This window comes from Toxorhynchites rutilus, chromosome 2, assembly GCF_029784135.1.
Source record: "Toxorhynchites rutilus septentrionalis strain SRP chromosome 2, ASM2978413v1, whole genome shotgun sequence".
NCBI lineage: Eukaryota > Metazoa > Arthropoda > Insecta > Diptera > Culicidae > Toxorhynchites > Toxorhynchites rutilus.
The window spans coordinates 232,820,264-232,839,552 of record NC_073745.1 but is presented as its reverse complement, the minus strand read 5'-3'; the positions used below and the strand labels follow the sequence as shown (position 1 = coordinate 232,839,552).

The 19,289-nt window shown below is 39.4% G+C and overlaps 2 protein-coding genes across 4 annotated transcripts in view; one reads left to right on the top strand and one right to left on the bottom strand.

The window, feature by feature from the left end:
• Window positions 1-1,256: 1,256 nt before the first annotated feature.
• LOC129764644 (collagenase-like) lies at window positions 1,257-4,256 on the top strand. 3 transcript variants are annotated; one of them, XM_055763922.1, is made up of 2 exons: window positions 1,257-1,392; window positions 1,476-4,256. In XM_055763922.1, the coding sequence occupies exon 2, from the start codon at window positions 3,364-3,366 to the stop codon at window positions 4,156-4,158; it is 795 nt and encodes a 264-aa protein (XP_055619897.1). In that variant the 5' UTR covers window positions 1,257-1,392; window positions 1,476-3,363; the 3' UTR covers window positions 4,159-4,256. The 3 variants fall into 3 exon arrangements, with proteins under 3 accessions (XP_055619897.1, XP_055619898.1, XP_055619899.1); XM_055763923.1 differs by having other exon boundaries at window positions 1,265-1,404; XM_055763924.1 differs by having other exon boundaries at window positions 1,308-1,392; window positions 1,442-4,256.
• LOC129764643 (GA-binding protein subunit beta-2) overlaps window positions 4,220-19,289 on the bottom strand; it is a 36,298-nt gene continuing 21,228 nt past the window's right edge. The window contains exon 7 of the mRNA XM_055763921.1: window positions 4,220-19,261. Coding sequence (XP_055619896.1) covers window positions 18,595-19,261 — 667 coding nt within the window. The 3' untranslated portion in view covers window positions 4,220-18,594. The remainder of the gene's footprint in view (window positions 19,262-19,289) is intronic.

Below are 19,289 nucleotides of genomic sequence, written 5' to 3'. Positions count from 1 at the left end.
AGTGTACAGTCTGCTCAAGCTCAGGCTCAAGCTTAAGCTCTAAAAATGACGGATGTATGTGTAAATGTATGAAAATTTACCCAAATCGAGCTGCTCTTTGTAGATTACTTTTTTTTATTTCCAACTTTCACAGAAAGTCAGCTAGATGTACACAGTATGTGCCGGAGGTATTGATACACTGTATTGCAAGTTTGTATATCATTAAAATTTCATTCATCGCTCGTATTACATTTCAATTTTTTTTTTCAATTGTCTCGACGGAGGTTATTTTTGGCAACCTGAGAAAGTCGTCGAGAGACTCCTTCAATATACCTTGAATATTTTTCAACCTAAGAAGATCACAGAGATAATTCCTGGCTCAGGTGTTTTTCCATTTCATTCTTTGCATAATATCCATGGATAACAGCTATTACAACCATCCTCCTTAGAAGTTTTGGAAGACTGGTAAAGCGGACACTTTGAATTGATAGTTTAGGTCTCTTTTTATAATAAAATAAAATAAATAAATAATAATAAAATATTCGATAAGTTTTGGAGGTCTTCAAATAAGCCTTCAAGATGATCGAACAAAAAGACTTGATTAAAATCACTTAGAAGGGCCCCGTAATTTTTCTCATTTTTCGATATCTAAAATAGCTTCCGGCATCCGGAGTGACAAATTCGGATAACATTTTGAAAACCGCTCTGATTCGTCCATGATATCTGGTTGTTCTTGCAAACGTGGTTAGTGGGCAACTCTGGTTAACTGGGTTAACTCTTCTGTACTCGCACGCATAATCGTAAGTCTTAGGCCGAGGACATAGTAAATGTGATGCGACGCGGGCGCGGGCGCGGAATTGTTTGCGGTAAAGCTCTTTTGTTTACGACAGTGGAAATAAAATGCAAACCGCCCGGACCTGACATAGTGAACGCGATTTCAATGCGGCGAAATCGTATGTGGAGTGTTTTGCCGCGATTGAACGCAAGTGGCGGTTGCCAAACTATTTTCATAAATATCTTCACAATCGAACTCATCGAACGAAAAAAAATATTGAGTTGTTTAATTATTATTTTCATTTTGTTCGATGAATTATATAACTTTATTCTATTTACATAATGTATATAATGAAAACGTTACGTTAAGGGCTTTCCATTTACCATGTTCACAGATTAAAACGATCTCACAATTCAATTGTTTACAAAATGAAGATATGTTATCATATCTGGCAACCTTGTGCTGGGTTGTTTACATGTGGGATAGAGTGGAATGAAACATCAAAAAACGCGCGGTCTAAAGCGATCGGTATTATTTTCTTATTTTCTGCAGACGAAAATTTACATCACGGAGAGCAACTACGAAGTGTACAGTCTACTCAAGCTCAGGCTCAAGCTTAAGCTCTAAAAATGACGGATGTATGTGTGAATGTATGAAAATTGACCCAAATCGAGCTGCTCTTTGTAGATTACTTTTTTGTTTTTGTTTCCAACTTTCACAGAAAGCCAGACGTAATGGGAAACTTTTCGGAACAAACTGAGTTGATGCACACTGCAGGGTGTAGCCACCCAGTTATGTGTTCTGGAAATCCCATGTGTTTCATTTTTCCAATTAAGTACTCATGCGGAATAGTGTCGAACGCTTTGGAACCTGGTTCCTGTTCTGGACTTCATCAAATAGAACGCGAGTGTAACAGATTAGGTATGTTGTGGTTGATCTGTGCTGTACAAATCCGTGTTGTTCTTCTGATATCAGCGAGGGCGCAGCTCTATACAGTATGATTCATGGTTTCAAAAGCCTTGCGAAGTGAGCATAGGATCGATATTCCACGGTAATTTTCGACGCGATGAGTACTGCCCGATTTGTGGATCGGAACAATTCGAGCTGCTTTCCAAACCTTCAGAAATGTCTTCTCAACGAGTGACCTATTGAATAGACAAGCAACAGGAAAAGCCAATGAGGAGGCACAACGCTTGAGAAGTAGCGGTGGCAGTCCATCAACTTCAGCTCCCTTGGACACATCAATATTCTCGAGCGCTTTTCGGACTACCTCGAGTGAAAATGTGATTGAGGGAACATTTATGTCGTACGTTGGAATATGCCGAAATCATCCTGGATACATCTCGGGCATCGCTGTGCTAAAAACACTCTGGAAGAAGTTGGCGAAGAGATGGGCTGCATCGCTAGCCGAACTAGTAGTTGATCCGTTGAATTCCATATTGGGTGGTATCCTTGTATTCGTTTTCAGTAACCTCATATACTTCCAGAAGAATGCCAGATTTTGCTTCAGATTCTGCTGAACTCTGTGCATATATATTCTGTGGGCTTCAGCGAGAAGATCCGTGTATGCTATTTCTATGTTACGAAGGGTGATACAGTCAGCCGTGGTTCTCGACTTGAAATAGCGTTTTCTTGTATTCAGAAGCACATTCCTCATATGACGAAGATCAGCAGTCCACCAGGGCTTTCGCATTGATACGTCAGGCTTACGTCGTACACGCGGGACATGCACATCGAATACTTCAAATAGTTTACCGTAGAAGGTTGATACAACTGAATCTACCGAGTTACCAAGGTGGCTTGCCAATGGAGAGAAGCAATAGCGTTATTTAATGACTCGAAGTTACAGCGTCTGAAGTTCATAGTCGTCATATCGGTTTGTGTTGTTTTGTAACTCACCGCTGCGAACGCCAAGCAAAACGATGAACGGCTTATGATGAGGGTCAGCTGTTAGAAGAGGTTGAGAAGGTTCAATTATATCCATGTCGTCTGGTGTATTGACGAATGCTCAAATGGCGAGTTTCGGTAGAAGTACTAGCAAATTTATACTAATAGGCAATTATAAAGGATCAATTAGAACGTTGAACGTTCGCTTATTAAGAAAACGTGAATGTTTGAAAGTATTCATAACAAAAATCCCTTCTGGGCAGGACGAAGTTTACCGGGTCAGCTAGTATTACTATAAAAAGTATGGTGCTCAAAGCAATTAGCTGGAATGAATTGATTACCTGTTTCCTTCACGTTGAAGTAGTGAGCGATGTGTATTCGGGTATTAAACTCCATTCATAGATTCGGGCCGCTATCGGTACTGAACATTAAAAAGCCTAATAGAAAAATAGCAAGCACACCACCGTTAACAACAGTACACTTATAAATTTTCACATTAGCAATTAACAGCACGGGAAATTGATAACACCTGAAATAGGTACGTAGTACGTTTCGATAGAATTTTCCAATCAAATACTACCAAGATAGTCTCGCAATTAAAAATGCTTGGTTCTTTCGGGTGTCACAAATGCTCAAACTGATATGAACTCGCGTGTAAATGCGTTGCAACGATAGTATTGCAGCAAACTTCAAACCATTAAGTCGAATCTGAGACGGCGAACATGATTCTATTGTATGTTTTGGTAGTTGCATGTCTAATTGCATTCGCTGTTTCCGAATCTCCTGGACAACCTCGCATCATCAACGGCAAGGATGCCGAACTTGGTCAGTTTCCCTATCAGGCTATGCTGAAAATAGCAACACCCAGAGGCAACGCGCTTTGCGGAGGAAGTCTTCTGAGCGATGAGTGGGTTCTGACCGCAGGACATTGTGTAGAAAATGCCAGCTCTTTTGAGGTAACTTTGGGCGCGGTTGATTTCAAGGATCAAGGGAACGACGAGCGGGTGGTTATGAATTCTACGGAGTACACACGACACGAGCAATATCAGGCGGGATCCGCGACAAACGATATTGCTCTAATAAGGCTTCCACAGAAAGTGCAGCTCAGTGATCGAATTCAACCGGTGAAACTCCCCTCCGGCCACGATGACTACAATCGGCGACAAGCCATTGTTAGTGGTTGGGGCAAAGAAAACGACTGGGGCGGAGCGGCGGACAAATTGCAATATACCCAACTTACAGTGATTCGAAACACGGAGTGCAAGTTGTTCTATGGGATGAGTACGATAAAACCAACAACACTGTGCTGCAAGGGTGATACACAGCAATCGACGTGTAACGGAGACTCCGGAGGTCCGCTGGTGCTGAAGGACGACAAAACGCTCATAGGGGTGGTGAGTTTCGGTCATGTCATTGGTTGCCAAAAAATGCTCCCAGTTGCCTTCGGTAGAGTCACTGAATTCGCGGATTGGATCAGAGAAAAGACCGGCATTCCAGCGCAGGAAGGCGATTCGTAATCGTGGGCGTTGTGGACGTTTCTCATATTTCCGAACGTTGATGATTGTCTAGTTGACTTTGCTATAATTAATTTTATTCATTTTTCTCGATTTTAGCGCGACTTTCTTTAGAAATATATATAATATATAATCATCTTAAAAGCTAAACAGTTTTTGTTAACCATATTTACACCTTCAAAAGAAAACCTAAAAAACGATTGATTTTTGCAGTTTTTTCTTCTTAAATTTGTTATTCTAAACTGTTTCATCTTTTTCATAAAGCGTTTGTTTTTTCGGTTTACTCCGGTATCTTTCAGCGTTTCTATCTCTCTCAAATAGTTATCATTTGCAACCGATATAATCATTATTAACAAACTTGAACAATTGTTTTTTTTTTGTATTTCCGAGGTAGTGTACAATTTATTAGTTTTACTATCCAAACGAAAAAAGAATTGTGTTTTGTGAACGGTCATTTTTTTTGCAATCATGAAACAACATTGCATATCAGGTTGAAGTTATAAACAATTCCATGGTAAGATACTTTGCACTTTGTAGGTAAATTTCTACAATCGCACAGAGCGCCAGAAAGGTGGGAAACTGAGCGGGTTGTAAATGCGTCTTAAAAAGATTTTCAACTAATTAGTGTCCGGTTCATTCTTTACGATGTTTCAGGTTTCATTTATTGCACTTGCTTGAACATGCTAAAGAGACAATAGGTTAGGTTACGTTACACTTGGACAAATCATAGTTGGTATTAAATGGTTGATTACGTTATCTGAAATGTAGTGTTTCCATTGCGTGATTCATTTTTAAAACGACATTCGTCGTCTTTAGTTGATTGGACGCGAATTCCACGGTTAACAGGGGACTCTTGCTGAATAAGGTTTGGTTTAGTTAGAATCCGGAATCATTGTTCATTTTATAGCAGCGGTCGTAGTAGGCGTATCTGATATCTATCTTTCGATGGTAAAAATTTCACGTTGATCCATTTTGTCTTGGAAAAGGTGATCAGGGGACGCGTCGTAGTCGAACTTACGATCGGAAGCTAAGGTTGAAGGCATTGAGAACAATTAAGCCAAACCCGAGACTCTCGGACTACGAAATCGCCAGAAACAACCAAATACCATTCGGAGTATCCGTATCCGAGAGGGTTGTCGTAATTTCCGTGCCTGCAAGCAACCAAACAGGGCACTAAAAAATTTGGTAGTCAAAAGAAGTGCTCGAAAGTTGTACCACAAAGTTTGACGAACTACGGCGAAACGTATGTGAAGATGGATTTTGAACAGCTCCCAGGCCTGAAATTCTATAAGGCCACTGCCAGAGAAGATTTTTTTTTTCCAAAATATATATTTTATTAAGGCACATATGGCGTTAGCCTGACGGGGCCGGGAGTTCAATATTTTGACAATTTTTGGCCTACGACTATGTTAAGCCAGCGCTACACGATGCTACGAACACCCTCGAATGCTGGACGCTCGATGATTCGACGCATCGTGTAGTCGACTGGCAAACTACGAACCTCCAATGTCGAGCGTCGAATTTTCGCGTTGGATGGAAATCCGTTCGTTGTGGATTACCTTCCAACGCGAGTGGCACGAGTCAAAGAATTTTTGTCATTCGTTGATTCGACACTCGATGACATTCGATACACCGCTACACGATTCGTCCGAATCTATCTTTGACAGATTGGTTTGTTTACAAGTTTTAGATGAAGGAACTATGAAATTGGTTCATAAAATTCAAAATATACGGCAAAATATTGCAGTTTAATAATGTTGATTTCAAGCATTTTTAATTTACAGCCCGATATCAGTACAATTGCTACGGCAGCAATTTCTATACTCGCATCGTCATCCAGTTTCCTAAAGATTTTGATGGTAAATAAAAACAATAAACATTTGATCCAAATACTCGCCGATTGTTTGGACCGATTGCATTGAATCGAACATTCACTTCACCGTGTAGCAGCACATTCGTCACAACATTTGTCGATTCATCGAGTCAAATGTTTGAGTCCAACATTCGAGTGAAACGTTGGACGAATCGTGTAGCGCCCGCATTAGTAATATGTAACCGATTACTCGAGGTTAGTATTACAAAGATTCTCATAATTGGGATGTTGCAGTCTCCAGTGCTCTGTATGTGTGGACGACACGGGATACTTCCTATTGGGGAGCAACTGACCTAGACAACTGGCCAGAGAAGATGTCCCCAACAAATTTAAGTTGGTTTTCGCTGATAAATTTGTCAGGAAGTACTTGATTTGGCAAGGAATTTACAGCTGGTGCTTCAGTAGTATCGTGACAAAGAGATCGATAGCATTGAAATGACCTCAATCCTCCCAATTACCCCCAATTCCGCCCTATCGAAAAATATTGGGCAATTGTCAGGAGTGCCAAAATGACTCGGGACGCTGCTGAAATTAAATGGTTGATGTGGTCCCGTTTTGGAAGGGGGATTTTTCGTCAAAGAAATTTCTTCCGATTTGCACGGTGGTCACGCGTATTCTATAGCATACCAGCTAGAATACTTTCGAAGCGTATTATTTGGCATTGAAATCTCAACAAAGTATTAATAAAAATGACGCAAGTAATACTACGTTAAGACGGCGAAGTTCCACTAGGAACGTTAGTGCCAATAAAGAAGAAGGTGAGTCGATGCATATTAAGAATTGTTCTACATTTGTCGATAGCACTTATCATTCCCAATGTTTCGACGAGAGCCTGGTTTAAACGGTTGAACGTTGGTAGAAATTTTATTAGAAATATCATAGTCAATACACGTCTCTACTATATGGGATATGATATTGAGCCTAATTCTGGAATACACTTCACGGTGGAAACGAAATGAAATGTATCCGCGATGACAACGGTACGGTGTCGAAATCTGGATACGAAATTAGTTTCCTACTAAAACTTATCATTATAATATCAAATTCAAATCTCATACAAAAATCTTCAGATGAAATTATTATACCACATGATTATTACACCACATGAAGAAAACAAAGTTTTCCATTCACATTGAACACCAGTTTGAAACGAAGAAGTTAATTTTCATCAATGATTTTTTATTTGAAAAGTGCTCATTCTGCCTGAAAATTATTATTTTCGACACTTCACTAACTCGTAAAACGTAGTTCAATGGCGTGCCGTTTATTTCGTTTCCACCGTGAAGTGTATTCGAGAATCAAGCCCATTGAGTACGTTGGTAGTGTCAAAAATTTTGCAATGAAAAAACTGACTGTCGATTGAGAGACTCGAAAGGGTACACTCACGCTATCTGCACGCGATATTTGAATAATTATGACGACCCATCAGAGGCAATGTTTTAGACAAGGATAATATCGCCGGGGAAAACTAGCTTTTAATGTTTGTTATTATTTTCACATTTTACCAGTGAAAATAGAAGGTGTTAATCATTAATGGTTCCGGGTACTTTTCACCACTCTAACAACCAGGGTTGCCATAACAAAATATGTGTTTTTGGTTTGAAAATCTTCTCATCTTTGTTTTATCTCAGAAAGTTTGTATTGATATCTATATTGATTTCCTAAGTCCAGTTTTGAAGTTCTACCTTAGCATTAGAATCATTGATTGATCCAGTTGTCAATGATGCGAGAATATTGGTGGTATCCAAGTAAAGTAAGCATATTTTTTTCTGCATTATAGTGATTTTCAACACTTTTGGCTGGTTCGTCACTTTTGCTTCCATTTTTGGAAGAATATCAGGAGTGAGAATTGAACTCGTGATCTTGAGCGTGAGAGGTATGGATGTTACCACTACGCCAGATAGCCTCCACAAAGTAAGTATATACACCGTAGCGAAAATGCTATGCTTCATTGAGGTGTAATGAGAGTTTACATTGTTAGGCATGGTACACAAATAACGTAACGCTAAAATGTGTACAAATATGTACATAATTTTGTGCCCGCTCTGGAATTCACTCAGTTATAATTGTACACCAGTTGGAGCATGTTACCGCTGTTACAATATTAATGTGGCGAAGCTAACTTCGTTCGTTCAAGCATCTACCGCTGCTTCCCCACTGCTACCAGAGAGAAGAAAACAACCGCTGCCCCAAAAAATAAAACTCAATCTTGCTGCTGTGAAGAAGGCGACCAGCGGCTGCCCGAAAGCAAAAAGTCAACTAGATTTCCAGAAATCGCTGCACAGAAGCCGAAAACGTCGGAGCAAATAAATAAGCAGCAGCTACGAAAAAACTAAACATTATCAAGCACAACACGAGAAATTCAGTTATGTTTGCAGCAAATCAAATGTCAAATAGTTTTTCCCGGAATTCGAAATTTCTTTAAAGCAAAAGAGTTTTTCAAATACTGTGATCAAATAGATTCTCTTTCTTATTTCTTCGATCAAGTTCGATCAACGTAAAATTACGTCTTTCGGAAACTTATTAGGGGTACAAAATGAATTTTGAGAAAGACAATTCATTCCCGCTCGACGCTCGTCGGCAAACGATGTTCACTGAATAATTTCTCAAAATGGGTGTTTTGAGGGAGGTCTCATTCTGCCACAAAATAATGTAGACTGATTGGAATTGACAGATATTTTGTCTATTGAAAATGGTTTACAAATTATATCACACACAAAGGAAGATAAGAGTTTGAGAGGTAATGACAAGCAATGTATCATGTATTGGACCAACATGAGTGAGCGGAGAATGAGTATTACTCCAGTTTGCGTAATTTTTTCTTCTGCTGAATGTTTGGCTTCGCTACATACAAGTTGTTCTACGAGGTCGTGCACAAAGCGAACGACTATCTTGCTTTGCTAGCCGTGTCTTCCATCACCCGCATGTTAATCACTACAGAGATGAAATTCGAAGCAGGTACCCATAGTTATAGATTTTAATAGTTTCAATAATTTGTTGTTGTCTAGAATTACAGAGGCTTGAAACTTCTTCAATTTACTCGACTCTAGCAAAAGTTTGCTTTCAAGGCAAATAATTCGTAGACATTTTATCTTTCGAATAAATCATGTCACTTCGTTCAGTCTAAAAAGAGCTATTGCCGCTCAAAACCTGGTGCCTCCATCGTAACGTTCTCGTTTTTGAATTTCCCCATATTCATTCATCCATTCATTGAAGATTTTTTTTATCTGTATTATAGTGACTTTCAACACATTTGGCTGGTTCGTCACTTTAATTCCATATTTGGAAGAATGTCGGGAGTTAGAATTGAACTCGTGACCTTTAGCGTGAGAGGTATGGATGCTACCACTACGCCAGTTCGCCTCCATTCATTGAAGATTGATTTAGATGCAACTTCAAATAAATGATCACTAAACCCACGATAGTCCTACGTCAACCTTGCGTTTATACCACAGATATAACCTACTTCCTGTTTTTAAGCAATGAAAATATGAACGTAAAAAAATTAGACATCTGCCCAGGTCGGACTCAAATGTTCATACAAAAGTTTCTTATATGCAGATAGTGACTTCGGAAGAACTTTCGACAAGTTCATAGAACAACGATATGCTCCCCTTGGCTCCTCACACACCTTTCCATACATTTTTTCCATTGTTCGAAGCAGTGCTGAAACTCTTTTTTTGTGATGGCGTTCAAAACCCGCGTCGCTTTTTCCTTCGCCTCTTCTACGGACTGAAAGCGAGTACCTTTCAACACGGATTTGATCCTGGGGAATAGAAAAAAAAGTCGAATGGGGCTAGATCTGGCGTGTACGGGGCATGTTCGAGCACTGGAATGCCCTTATCGGCTAAAAATTGCTTCCCCGACAGCGACAGTTAAGGGGCAGGTGCGTTGTTGTTCGTGTTTTTCGTCACAAATGATTTCCGACGCGTACTACAAACCACGTCCATTCAAACCACTGTTGCTCGCAAACTACTATAGTGACAAAAACGTGTTTTCGTACGTTTATAGCAGACACTTCAAGCTACCGAACGCACTATTCGTTTTTCCCCCCACCTCCAGGCGCCCAATCTCGTTATTTAATAGCCATACCTCGTATCGTACTATTTCTGCTTCATCGATTTGGGAGTTTGCGGACTTAATATATTCTGCTTTGACGGGATATCTATCGATCGCTAGGCTATTCTACACATCAGCTAACGATTCCCCTGTAAACTCGATTTTTTTCGTTTCCAGTTCCGGGTCGCTCGTTTTTTGTTTTTATTCAAATGAGATCTCTCATGATCATGGGGAGGTATTGAAACTGCTATTGTACCAATGCGACCATTAGTTTGATCTTTTGTAGTGTACTCCAGTTTTAGTGTACTGCATTGACACAGTAAATGTCCGAAATTTCAGCTTCAAAATTGCAGAAACGACAGTTATCATCTGCCAGTTTTCCGATTTTTTTAAGGTGATACCAGTGGACACATTTGAGTACATTAACCCGGTCAATAGACCGGTTAATGTACTCAAATATACCTTATTCAAGTTGAGTAGGTTGCGTGTTATTCTGTTACAAGGTGTAATGAATAATTTGGATTGTCTTGGTGTTGATAGAGCTCTCCAGTTTGCTTCAATCATTGATATTTCCCAGGTTTTCAGCTCAGATTTCATGTATGATGTAGATAATCCACAAAATGGCTCAGGCCCTACGAATTTAGTTGAAGATCCTAATTTTGCTAAGAGATCAGCTTTTTCATTACCTCCTATACTGCCCAAATATGCATAGTTGACGTAAGCGCCAACTGAGTTTTTCAATTGAATTAAAATAACAAAAATCATTAAACTTCTCCAGCCTACTTTTGACCGTAAATATTTATTAAATAGAACCAGTTTATTCTATATAAATTGTTCACAGTCATGATTATTCAGCTACCAGATAGATTTATCAATTTTAGATCCATCGGTATAAAACACGAGTGATCCTGGACGAGTTTTGGAACCACCTTCTTACCATTCGTTGCGATCGAATTCAATCACTTTGAAAGGGAATACTGAAATAAGTCTTTGTTTCCATTCAGTCTTCATTCATGCTTACTATACTGTTCAGTTGAAAATCTTTCAGGATCTGTAAATGCCCTGTGAGATCCCCTTCTAGAAAATGTTTTATTTGTTTAAGAGCACCTTTTTCCGCTTCAAGTTGCACATATTGGGGCAAGGATAGAAGGTATAAAAGAGCATCTAGGGCTTCGGAGGATGCGCTGGGCATTGCTCCAGTTATTGATAAGCTTGCCAGACGTTGTATATTATCGAGCTTTTCCTGAGCTGATATTTGTGTAGTTTGAGGCCACCACACTAGCGAAGCATATGTTAGTCTGATTTTACAATTGCCGAGTAAATCCAGTGAACCATTCTCGGTTTTGGTCCCCACTTTCTCTCGAATTTACTACTACAACACCAGAGAGTAGTCTGGGCTTTAGATATTGCATACTCCAGTTGGTCGTTCCAATTTAGTTTTTGGTCAAGCATGACACCTAAATATTTGGTTCGTTTTGAAAGCTCCAATTATACATCTCTCAATCTAAGAGATAGAATCTTATGTTTTCTCCTTCTGATAAATGGAACTGTGACTTATTTTGAAGGATTAACACTAAGTCCAAATTGCACCATTTGAGTGTGTAGTTAAGTTTTAAATGGTGGCTGTTTTCATTCTATTGGAAATACTATACTCACATTTACCCCTCACTAAGATGATTATGTCATCAGCAAAACCAATGACTTCGTATCCTGAATTAGATAGGTTATTAAGAAGATCGTCGACAACTAGGGACCACAACAGAGGAGACAGAACTCCTTCTTGAGGGCAACCTCTAGTTGTTTTAGTTGTTAGTATAGATACTTCAAATTTAGCTGTTAATAATCGGTTGGTTAGCAAGGCATGTATTCAGTTGGAGATGCCCATGTCAAAACTACATTTTTTCATAGCTTTATTTATAGAGTTGTGGGATGCATTGTCAACTACTCCCTCAATTTCAAGAAAAGCTTCGAAAGACTTCTCTATTTTTGAAATTAACGTGTGAAGCGCTGTTTCAGTTAATTTTTGTTTTGCTTGGTAGGTAAATTGAAATTTGTTCAATGGTCTCCTGTTCAAATGTGATGATTACTACATTATGTCCAGCTGCTATAAGACCACCCCGATTCTATTTCGTTGCAACGCAAACAGTTAGAATTTCAACAATATCAGCAATTTGAAGATTACATTATTCGCCTCGATCGAAATGACTCGTTTGGTGGCGTACTATTGGGGATAAAAAAATGTCACTCCTTCTAGAGTCACTCTCCCATCGATGACAGGCATTGAAGTTGTCGCTTGCCAGACACAAATCAATGGCAAAGACTACTGCATTGCCTCGATGTATATTCCTCCAAGAACCATGGTCGGCCGCCTTCAGTTTTTTGATATCATCAAGGCATTGCCGGAGCCGCGGCTAATCTTAGGTGACCTCAACTCCCATGGAACAGCATGAGGGTCACACTACGATGACAGCCGTGCCACGTTGATTTATGATCTGTGCGACAACTTCAACATGACAGTTTTAAATACAGGGGAAGCAACTAGGATAGCCAACCCTCCTGCACGGGCAAGTATGCTAGACATATCACTTTGCTCTTCTTCGTTATCCCTGGAATGCACGTGGAAGGTAATCCAAGATCCCCACGGTAGTGATCACCTGCGAATAATTTTATAGATCGCCAATGAATCAGGTTCTCGTGAGTCAGTCGATATTGCGTATGACCTCACGAAAAATATTGACTGGAGAAAATTTGCAGAAATAATATCTGAAGCACTTGTTTCAATGCATGAACTTCCTCCACTCGAAGAGTATAACTTTATATCGAGTTTGATTTACGAAAGCGCACTTCAAGCTCAAAAGAAACGTGTTCCTGCTACCACTTTCCGACGTCGTCCTCCATCACTTTGGTGAGACAAGGAGTGTTCAAAGGTCTACCTTGAAAAATCATCCGCTTTCAAAAAATTAAGGAAAACTGGATTAGTGGAATGGTTTCGAAAGTACCAAGCTCTAGAGCCCAAACTAAAAGGTCTGATTAAAGCAAAAAAGCGTGGATATTGGCGGAAGTTCGTCAATGGTTTGTCAAGGGAGACAGCTATGAGCACTCTTTGGAATACGGCTAGGAGAATGCGTGGCTGGAACCATACAAATGAAAGTGAGGAATACTCTGACCGTTGGATTTTCAAATTTGCAAGAAAGGTTTGTCCCGATTCCGTTCCTGCACAAAGCGTCGTACGCGACATTCCGCTCCAATGCGACTATGAGAATTTTTCGATGGTAGAATTCTCAATTGCCCTCCTCTCATGTAACAATTCAGCTCCGGGGTCGGACAAGATTAAATTCAACTTGTTGAAGAATCTTCCCGACTTGGCGAAACAGCGTTTGCTGAGCTTGTTCAACAAGTTTCTGGAGCTGAATATTGTCCCACATGACTGGAGGCAAGTGAGAGTGATAGCCATACGAAAACCCAACAAGCCGGCTTGCGATCACAACTCGTATAGGCCGATTGCAATGTTATCCTGTATTCGTAAATTGTTAGAGAAAATGATTCTACTTCGTTTGGACAAGTGGGTTGAAGCGAACAATTTGCTGTCAAATACGCAGTTTGGCTTCCGTCGAGGTAAAGGGACGAACGATTGTCTCGCGCTGCTATCTTCTGAAATCCAAATCGCATTTGCTCGTAAAGAACAAATTGCTTCCGTTTTTCTCGATATCAAAGGGGCATTTGATTCAGTTTCCATGGAAATTCTCTCAGAGAAACTTCATAATCGTGGACTTTCGCCAATTCTGAATAATTTCCTGTACAATTTACTCTCAGAAAAGCACATGTTTTTCAATCATGGCAGCTTGAAATCTTCTCGATACAGTTTTATGGGCCTACAAAAAATCGACAAAAAATCCATGGAATCCCAGATCAACTACGCTCCGATTCTATTCCGCCGATATTTTCGGCAGAATATGGGAAAGTTAGATCTGATAAAATGTTCTTTACTGACGGTTCATTCATAAACGGGTCCACTGGCTTCGGCATCTTCAATGAAAATTCCAGTGCCTCTTTCAAACTCAAAGATCCTTGTTCCGTATATGTTGCTGAACTGGGTGCGATATACTACGCACTAGGGATCATTGAAACATTGCCCATCGACCATTATTTTATTTTTTCAGACAGTCTCAGCTCAATAGAGGCAATTCGTTCAATGAAAGTTGATAAACGCTCATCTTATTTCCTAACAAGAATAAGACATCTATTGAGTGTTTTGGTCGAAAAATTATTCAAGATTACCTTAGCATGGGTTCCCTCTCATTGCTCGATTCCGGGGAATGAGAAAGCGGACTCGCTAGCTAAGGTGGGCGCTTCAGAAGGCACACTTTTTGAAAGGCAAATTGCTTATAACGATTTTTTTCACATTCCTCGTCAGGACACACTCGTTAGTTGGCAGCGCATGTGGAGTGAGTTCGGTCGCTGGTTACACACGATTATCCCTAAGGTTTCGACGAAAGCTTGGTTTAAGGGATTGAATGTAGGTCGTGATTTCATTCGCGTGATATCTCGGCTTATGTCCAATCACTACAACCTAAACGCGCATCTCTATCGCATTGGGCTCGCAGCAAACAATCTTTGTGATTGTGGCAATGGCTACCACGACATCGAGCATATTGTCTGGTCGTGTATCCGGTTCCATGCTGCTCGCTCTCAGCTCTCTAGAGCACTGAGAGCAAAAGGCAGACAATCGGATATCCCCGTCCGGGATATCTTAGGTAGCCGTGATCCTGATCTTCTGCTTCATCTATACCTGTTCCTCAGAAACGCCGATGTCAACGTTTAATGATGTTTCCTTCGTTGTGTCCCTGTTTCATATCCCTCCTATCCGATCTATAAACTTTTACTTAGTCGCGGCAATACATACACACACTCTTTACAGATACACGGGCCAAAGGTTGTGCAGTCCACTGATCATTCAACAAGAGCCAAAGGTTGTACCGCTCATGACAACTCTACACGAGCTGATGTTTGCGCCGGCTAGTGACCATTCTATCCTGGATTCCTCGAGTCGAGAAGACGCACCACGCTAGATATGGGGTACAGACTAGGGGGCGTTGCTGATTAATGGTCAGCTGCATCTCAAAAGGAAGTATCCCGTGTCGGGCACAGGTACAGAGCATTGGTGACAGCAACATCACAATTACGAAAACACTTGTAATACTAACCTCGAGCCAACCGCGAGTAATCGGTTACATATTACTAACATAGTTATAAGGCAAACATTGTCGAAATATTGAACTCCCGGCCCCGTCAGGTTGACGCCATATGAGCCTTAATAAAAATATATATTTTGGATAAAAAAAATATCAGCAATACATTGCTGAATGCTTAGAATAAAGTATATTTAACGTCAATTTCGTTCAAAAGAGTTGTTTGTTTATTGATTGTGCCTCAATATGATAATTTTAGCTGTCCAGTTTCTATAAGACCATTTCAAAATTCATAAGTATTATCAGTGAAAAATTCAAAGCGATCAGCTGATTTACACCTCAATAATTTGCAAATTTACCATTTCGGCTAATAATCTGGAAAATTCGTGTTGGAATACTATTTACCAAATTCTGCTGAACGGATTTCTTGATATTTTTCCATGTTTCCGAAATCGTGACCTTGAGTTCTTCAAAGGCGGTGTACCGTTTTTCCTCAGTGTAGATTCTGCGGACAAGGATCTCCCTAAGATTTTCAACAGGATTCAAGTTTGAAGAGCGAGCCGGCCAGTCCAAAAAAAAAAAGTTTTTAGTTCTTAATCCATTGTATAGTTTCCTTGCTGGTATGAATAGTAACTTTGTTTTGTCAGAATGTGAGTTTTTTGTGACGATATCCACGCAAAAACGGTAGGAGAGAGGATTCCAGAACATATATGTAATCTATGAATGATGTGAAAGCTATCATGAGTTTTCCGCTTGCACAGAATCCCGCCCAAACCATGCACGAGCCTCCACCAAAATTCCTGGTTGAAAAATATTGTTCCTTCTTCCGTAAATCACGTTGAAACCATCAGTACCATCCAAATTGAACTTTTTTCGTCAGTGAAGATAACCTATACATTGAAGAACTTTTCGTTATGGTAATAGAAAAATGTATTCTTTTGGAAACATTCTTTGTCACAATATACCATGTCCCATCGTTGGTTCATGTGAGATTTGGCAAAACTCAGACGTCTTCCGATGTGAGATGGTGTAAGATGAGGAGCTTTAACCTTTTAAGCCTTCTTTATGTGAGGATTTTTTATCTAAACTTGAAGAATTGTCACCCGAGTAAAATTTAAATTGAAATATTGCTTTATTTGCATAAGCGATTTTGAGATAATCGAAGCTGTTCTAGCTGTTTCCCGCTTATCCCGATCATAGTGCTTCGATTTACATGAAGCTCTCCTCAAGGATTATTTGAGCACTACTTGATGGAATCATCCAATCCGACGAGTATTTACTCTGATATCAATATTGTCTTTGTAAAATGCATCGATTTGTCTTTCTTCTCTCTCCGTGAGTAATTTTCTGCGGCATTTTCCAGATTTATTGATCGAAACAACTGAAACAACGGAAAATGAAACTGGTCTTATAGAAACTTAACACTTGAAAAGTACAAAAACATTCGTTTACATTCAGCACTTGCACATACCCATATTAAAATCATGCAGTGTATGGTAGTCACCAATACCTACACACTAGAATATAAATTGAAGCATTGTTTGTTTACAATGACACAAAGCAGCAGGATCATCACCTGGTCTTATAGAAGCTGGACAGAGTGTATGGTTACATTTATCGATAAATTTCTGTGAAAAACATCTTTTTGCAGACGAATTCAGTATTTTCAATGGATTGAGAGCTTCAATATTTCCTGGATTGAGTTGTACTTTTATTTTCACTTTAGGTTGTACGAAAAGTAAATATAAATTAGTAGACCGCAAAGCGCAAAATGCCTTGCGGGGTACACAAATATATGGGAAATTCGAAACTCTGTTTCAACGCTATTTGAAGTATTGGAAATTCATCATTATATTACAATATATTGTTAGGGAATGTCAGAATCGATTGGGGAAAAATATCAAATCATCATCAAATGTCTGAGTAAAAAGAGCTCAAAATTAAACAATTTTCGTTTGGCGACCGATATCTAGTTTTTTTATTTGTACATATAGAAGGTACTCCCGAAAACGTAATCCTACGTCAAAACGTATCCATTGTTCTTTGAAATTTTTGCAATGATTGAAACAAGCAATTTCAGAGCATGAATTTTCACGAAAGTCTGAGCATACTTTTGGAATTCCCCTTCACTGTTCTTTAGTGCGGATAAGATAAACAGTGTTATTTGTTTGTTGAACGCTAACCGATGACGCAAGTTTTTGCATCTTTTCGCCCTAGATCGAAAATGAAAAATTAAGACAATTCAGACTGATTCGAATGTTAATATTTTTATATTAGCGTTTTATTGACATCAAGCCACGACTAATGTAGAAACGTTATTTCAAAAATTCTGTATATTTTGTATGAAACTCAAAATATCTGTAATCTGTATCTACAGATTCTTGGTTTCAAAAAATCCCAAAACCGGAAATAATAAGGGTACACGCTCGAACACTAGATGCTAGCTAACCTTGGTGACAATACACAACGCCTAATCTATCCCTATGAAATGATACGCCTTTTCTACCTTGAAAAATAGGTCCAATCTAACTAAACATAGACCTTAGTCAACAAACAAAGAACGATTCAGTTAATTAGAGAGCGGATTGTAAAAAGGTACATGTAGAAACTATGACATTACTGTTCCACTAGTTGATAATAAAACCATAATTAAATCGTTCCAGTTTATTTTGTTAATCAAAAAAGATTGTCCATAAGTCTAGAAAAATGGAAGACATTTTTAAAACCATTTACAAAACCGATTGGTAGTTACACTGTCTGAATTTTGTTTATACACAAAAAATATACTCGAAAAATTTATTCATAGTGCGAAAATAAATGCTTTTTGCTGAACAAAATATTGATTCACTGAGCTGAATGTGTTGGAACCAGTCTAGGAAAAACCCAAAAATTTTGATTGGTTAAACTTACTGGGATTCTATTTTTTGTGTTCGAAGCTCTAACACCCCTCGCCTGAGTCTGACGTTCAAAAGTGTGTTCAACAACAAAAGTCCAACGATAAATACAATTTTGTCACAATTTTCAAGGACTTATCTCGATGGAATATATTTGTATTAGATACAAACTAGTCACCATACCGTTGTTTCTCATGACTTAATAAAACCAATAGTCGCATTATGTGAAACTTTTTAGTTATCCTGTCTTTTCCTTAACCGTTCGATCAACTACAATAGAAGACCAACCGTACTCACGGATTATGTTTCTTTTTCCCGAGAGCATTCTAGCGTTTATATAAGCAATAAAATAAATTCTTATACAACCGATCAGTTTGCGCATCATTATACAAATAAATAATCTCTACGATCCTCACCTAAGCTTTTAGACTATCTCTATGAAATTGTTAAGATTATTACTACTACTCTGTTTCAGCGTTTGCACCTCCTTCTCGAGCTTTTCCACTCGGGCCCTGTACTCTTCGTTTTGCTTTTGCGACAGCTCGAATTGTTTCCGCAGATCGTCGGTTTGCTTTTTCACCTCGAGAAATTGCCGCTCCAATTCTCCAAAACTCATCGAAGCAGTAGTACTGTTGTTGCCCCCGTTGGTTGCATAATTGGAAGAAAAATTCGTATTGCTACTTACCCCCCGCTGCTGTTGCTGCTGCTGTTGATTTGTGGTTACCGTTGCGATCGGAACAATGCCGCTGCGTTGAGTAGATGTTATCAGACCGCTTGCCACAGCACTACCCTCTACCGAAACTACGGTATCCTGTGGTATTTTAGTGGGCAGTTTTGAGATTATCTCCATACCGGTGGCCGTTCGCAGCCGTTTTACACCATCGGCCGAGGTGATGATGTGTCGGTTATTGCCGCTACTGCTATTGCTATTACTACCGAAGCTATTTACAGAACTAATTTTTGAGATAACATTCTCTCCTGCACTGGGACTACTGCCGGGTAGTCGGTTTTTCGTCATCACTATCTTCTTAATATGCTTCGAACCGGACGGAGTGATTGAGCCGGCAGGCCTTGGTACCGTTTGTGGCATTCTGAAAAAATAATCAATTCTAGTGGTTA

Coding starts and splice junctions, on each gene's coding strand:
- LOC129764644 (XM_055763922.1), top strand. CDS start 3,364: ATGATTCTATTGTATGTTTTGGTAGTTGCATGTCTAATTGCATTCGCT.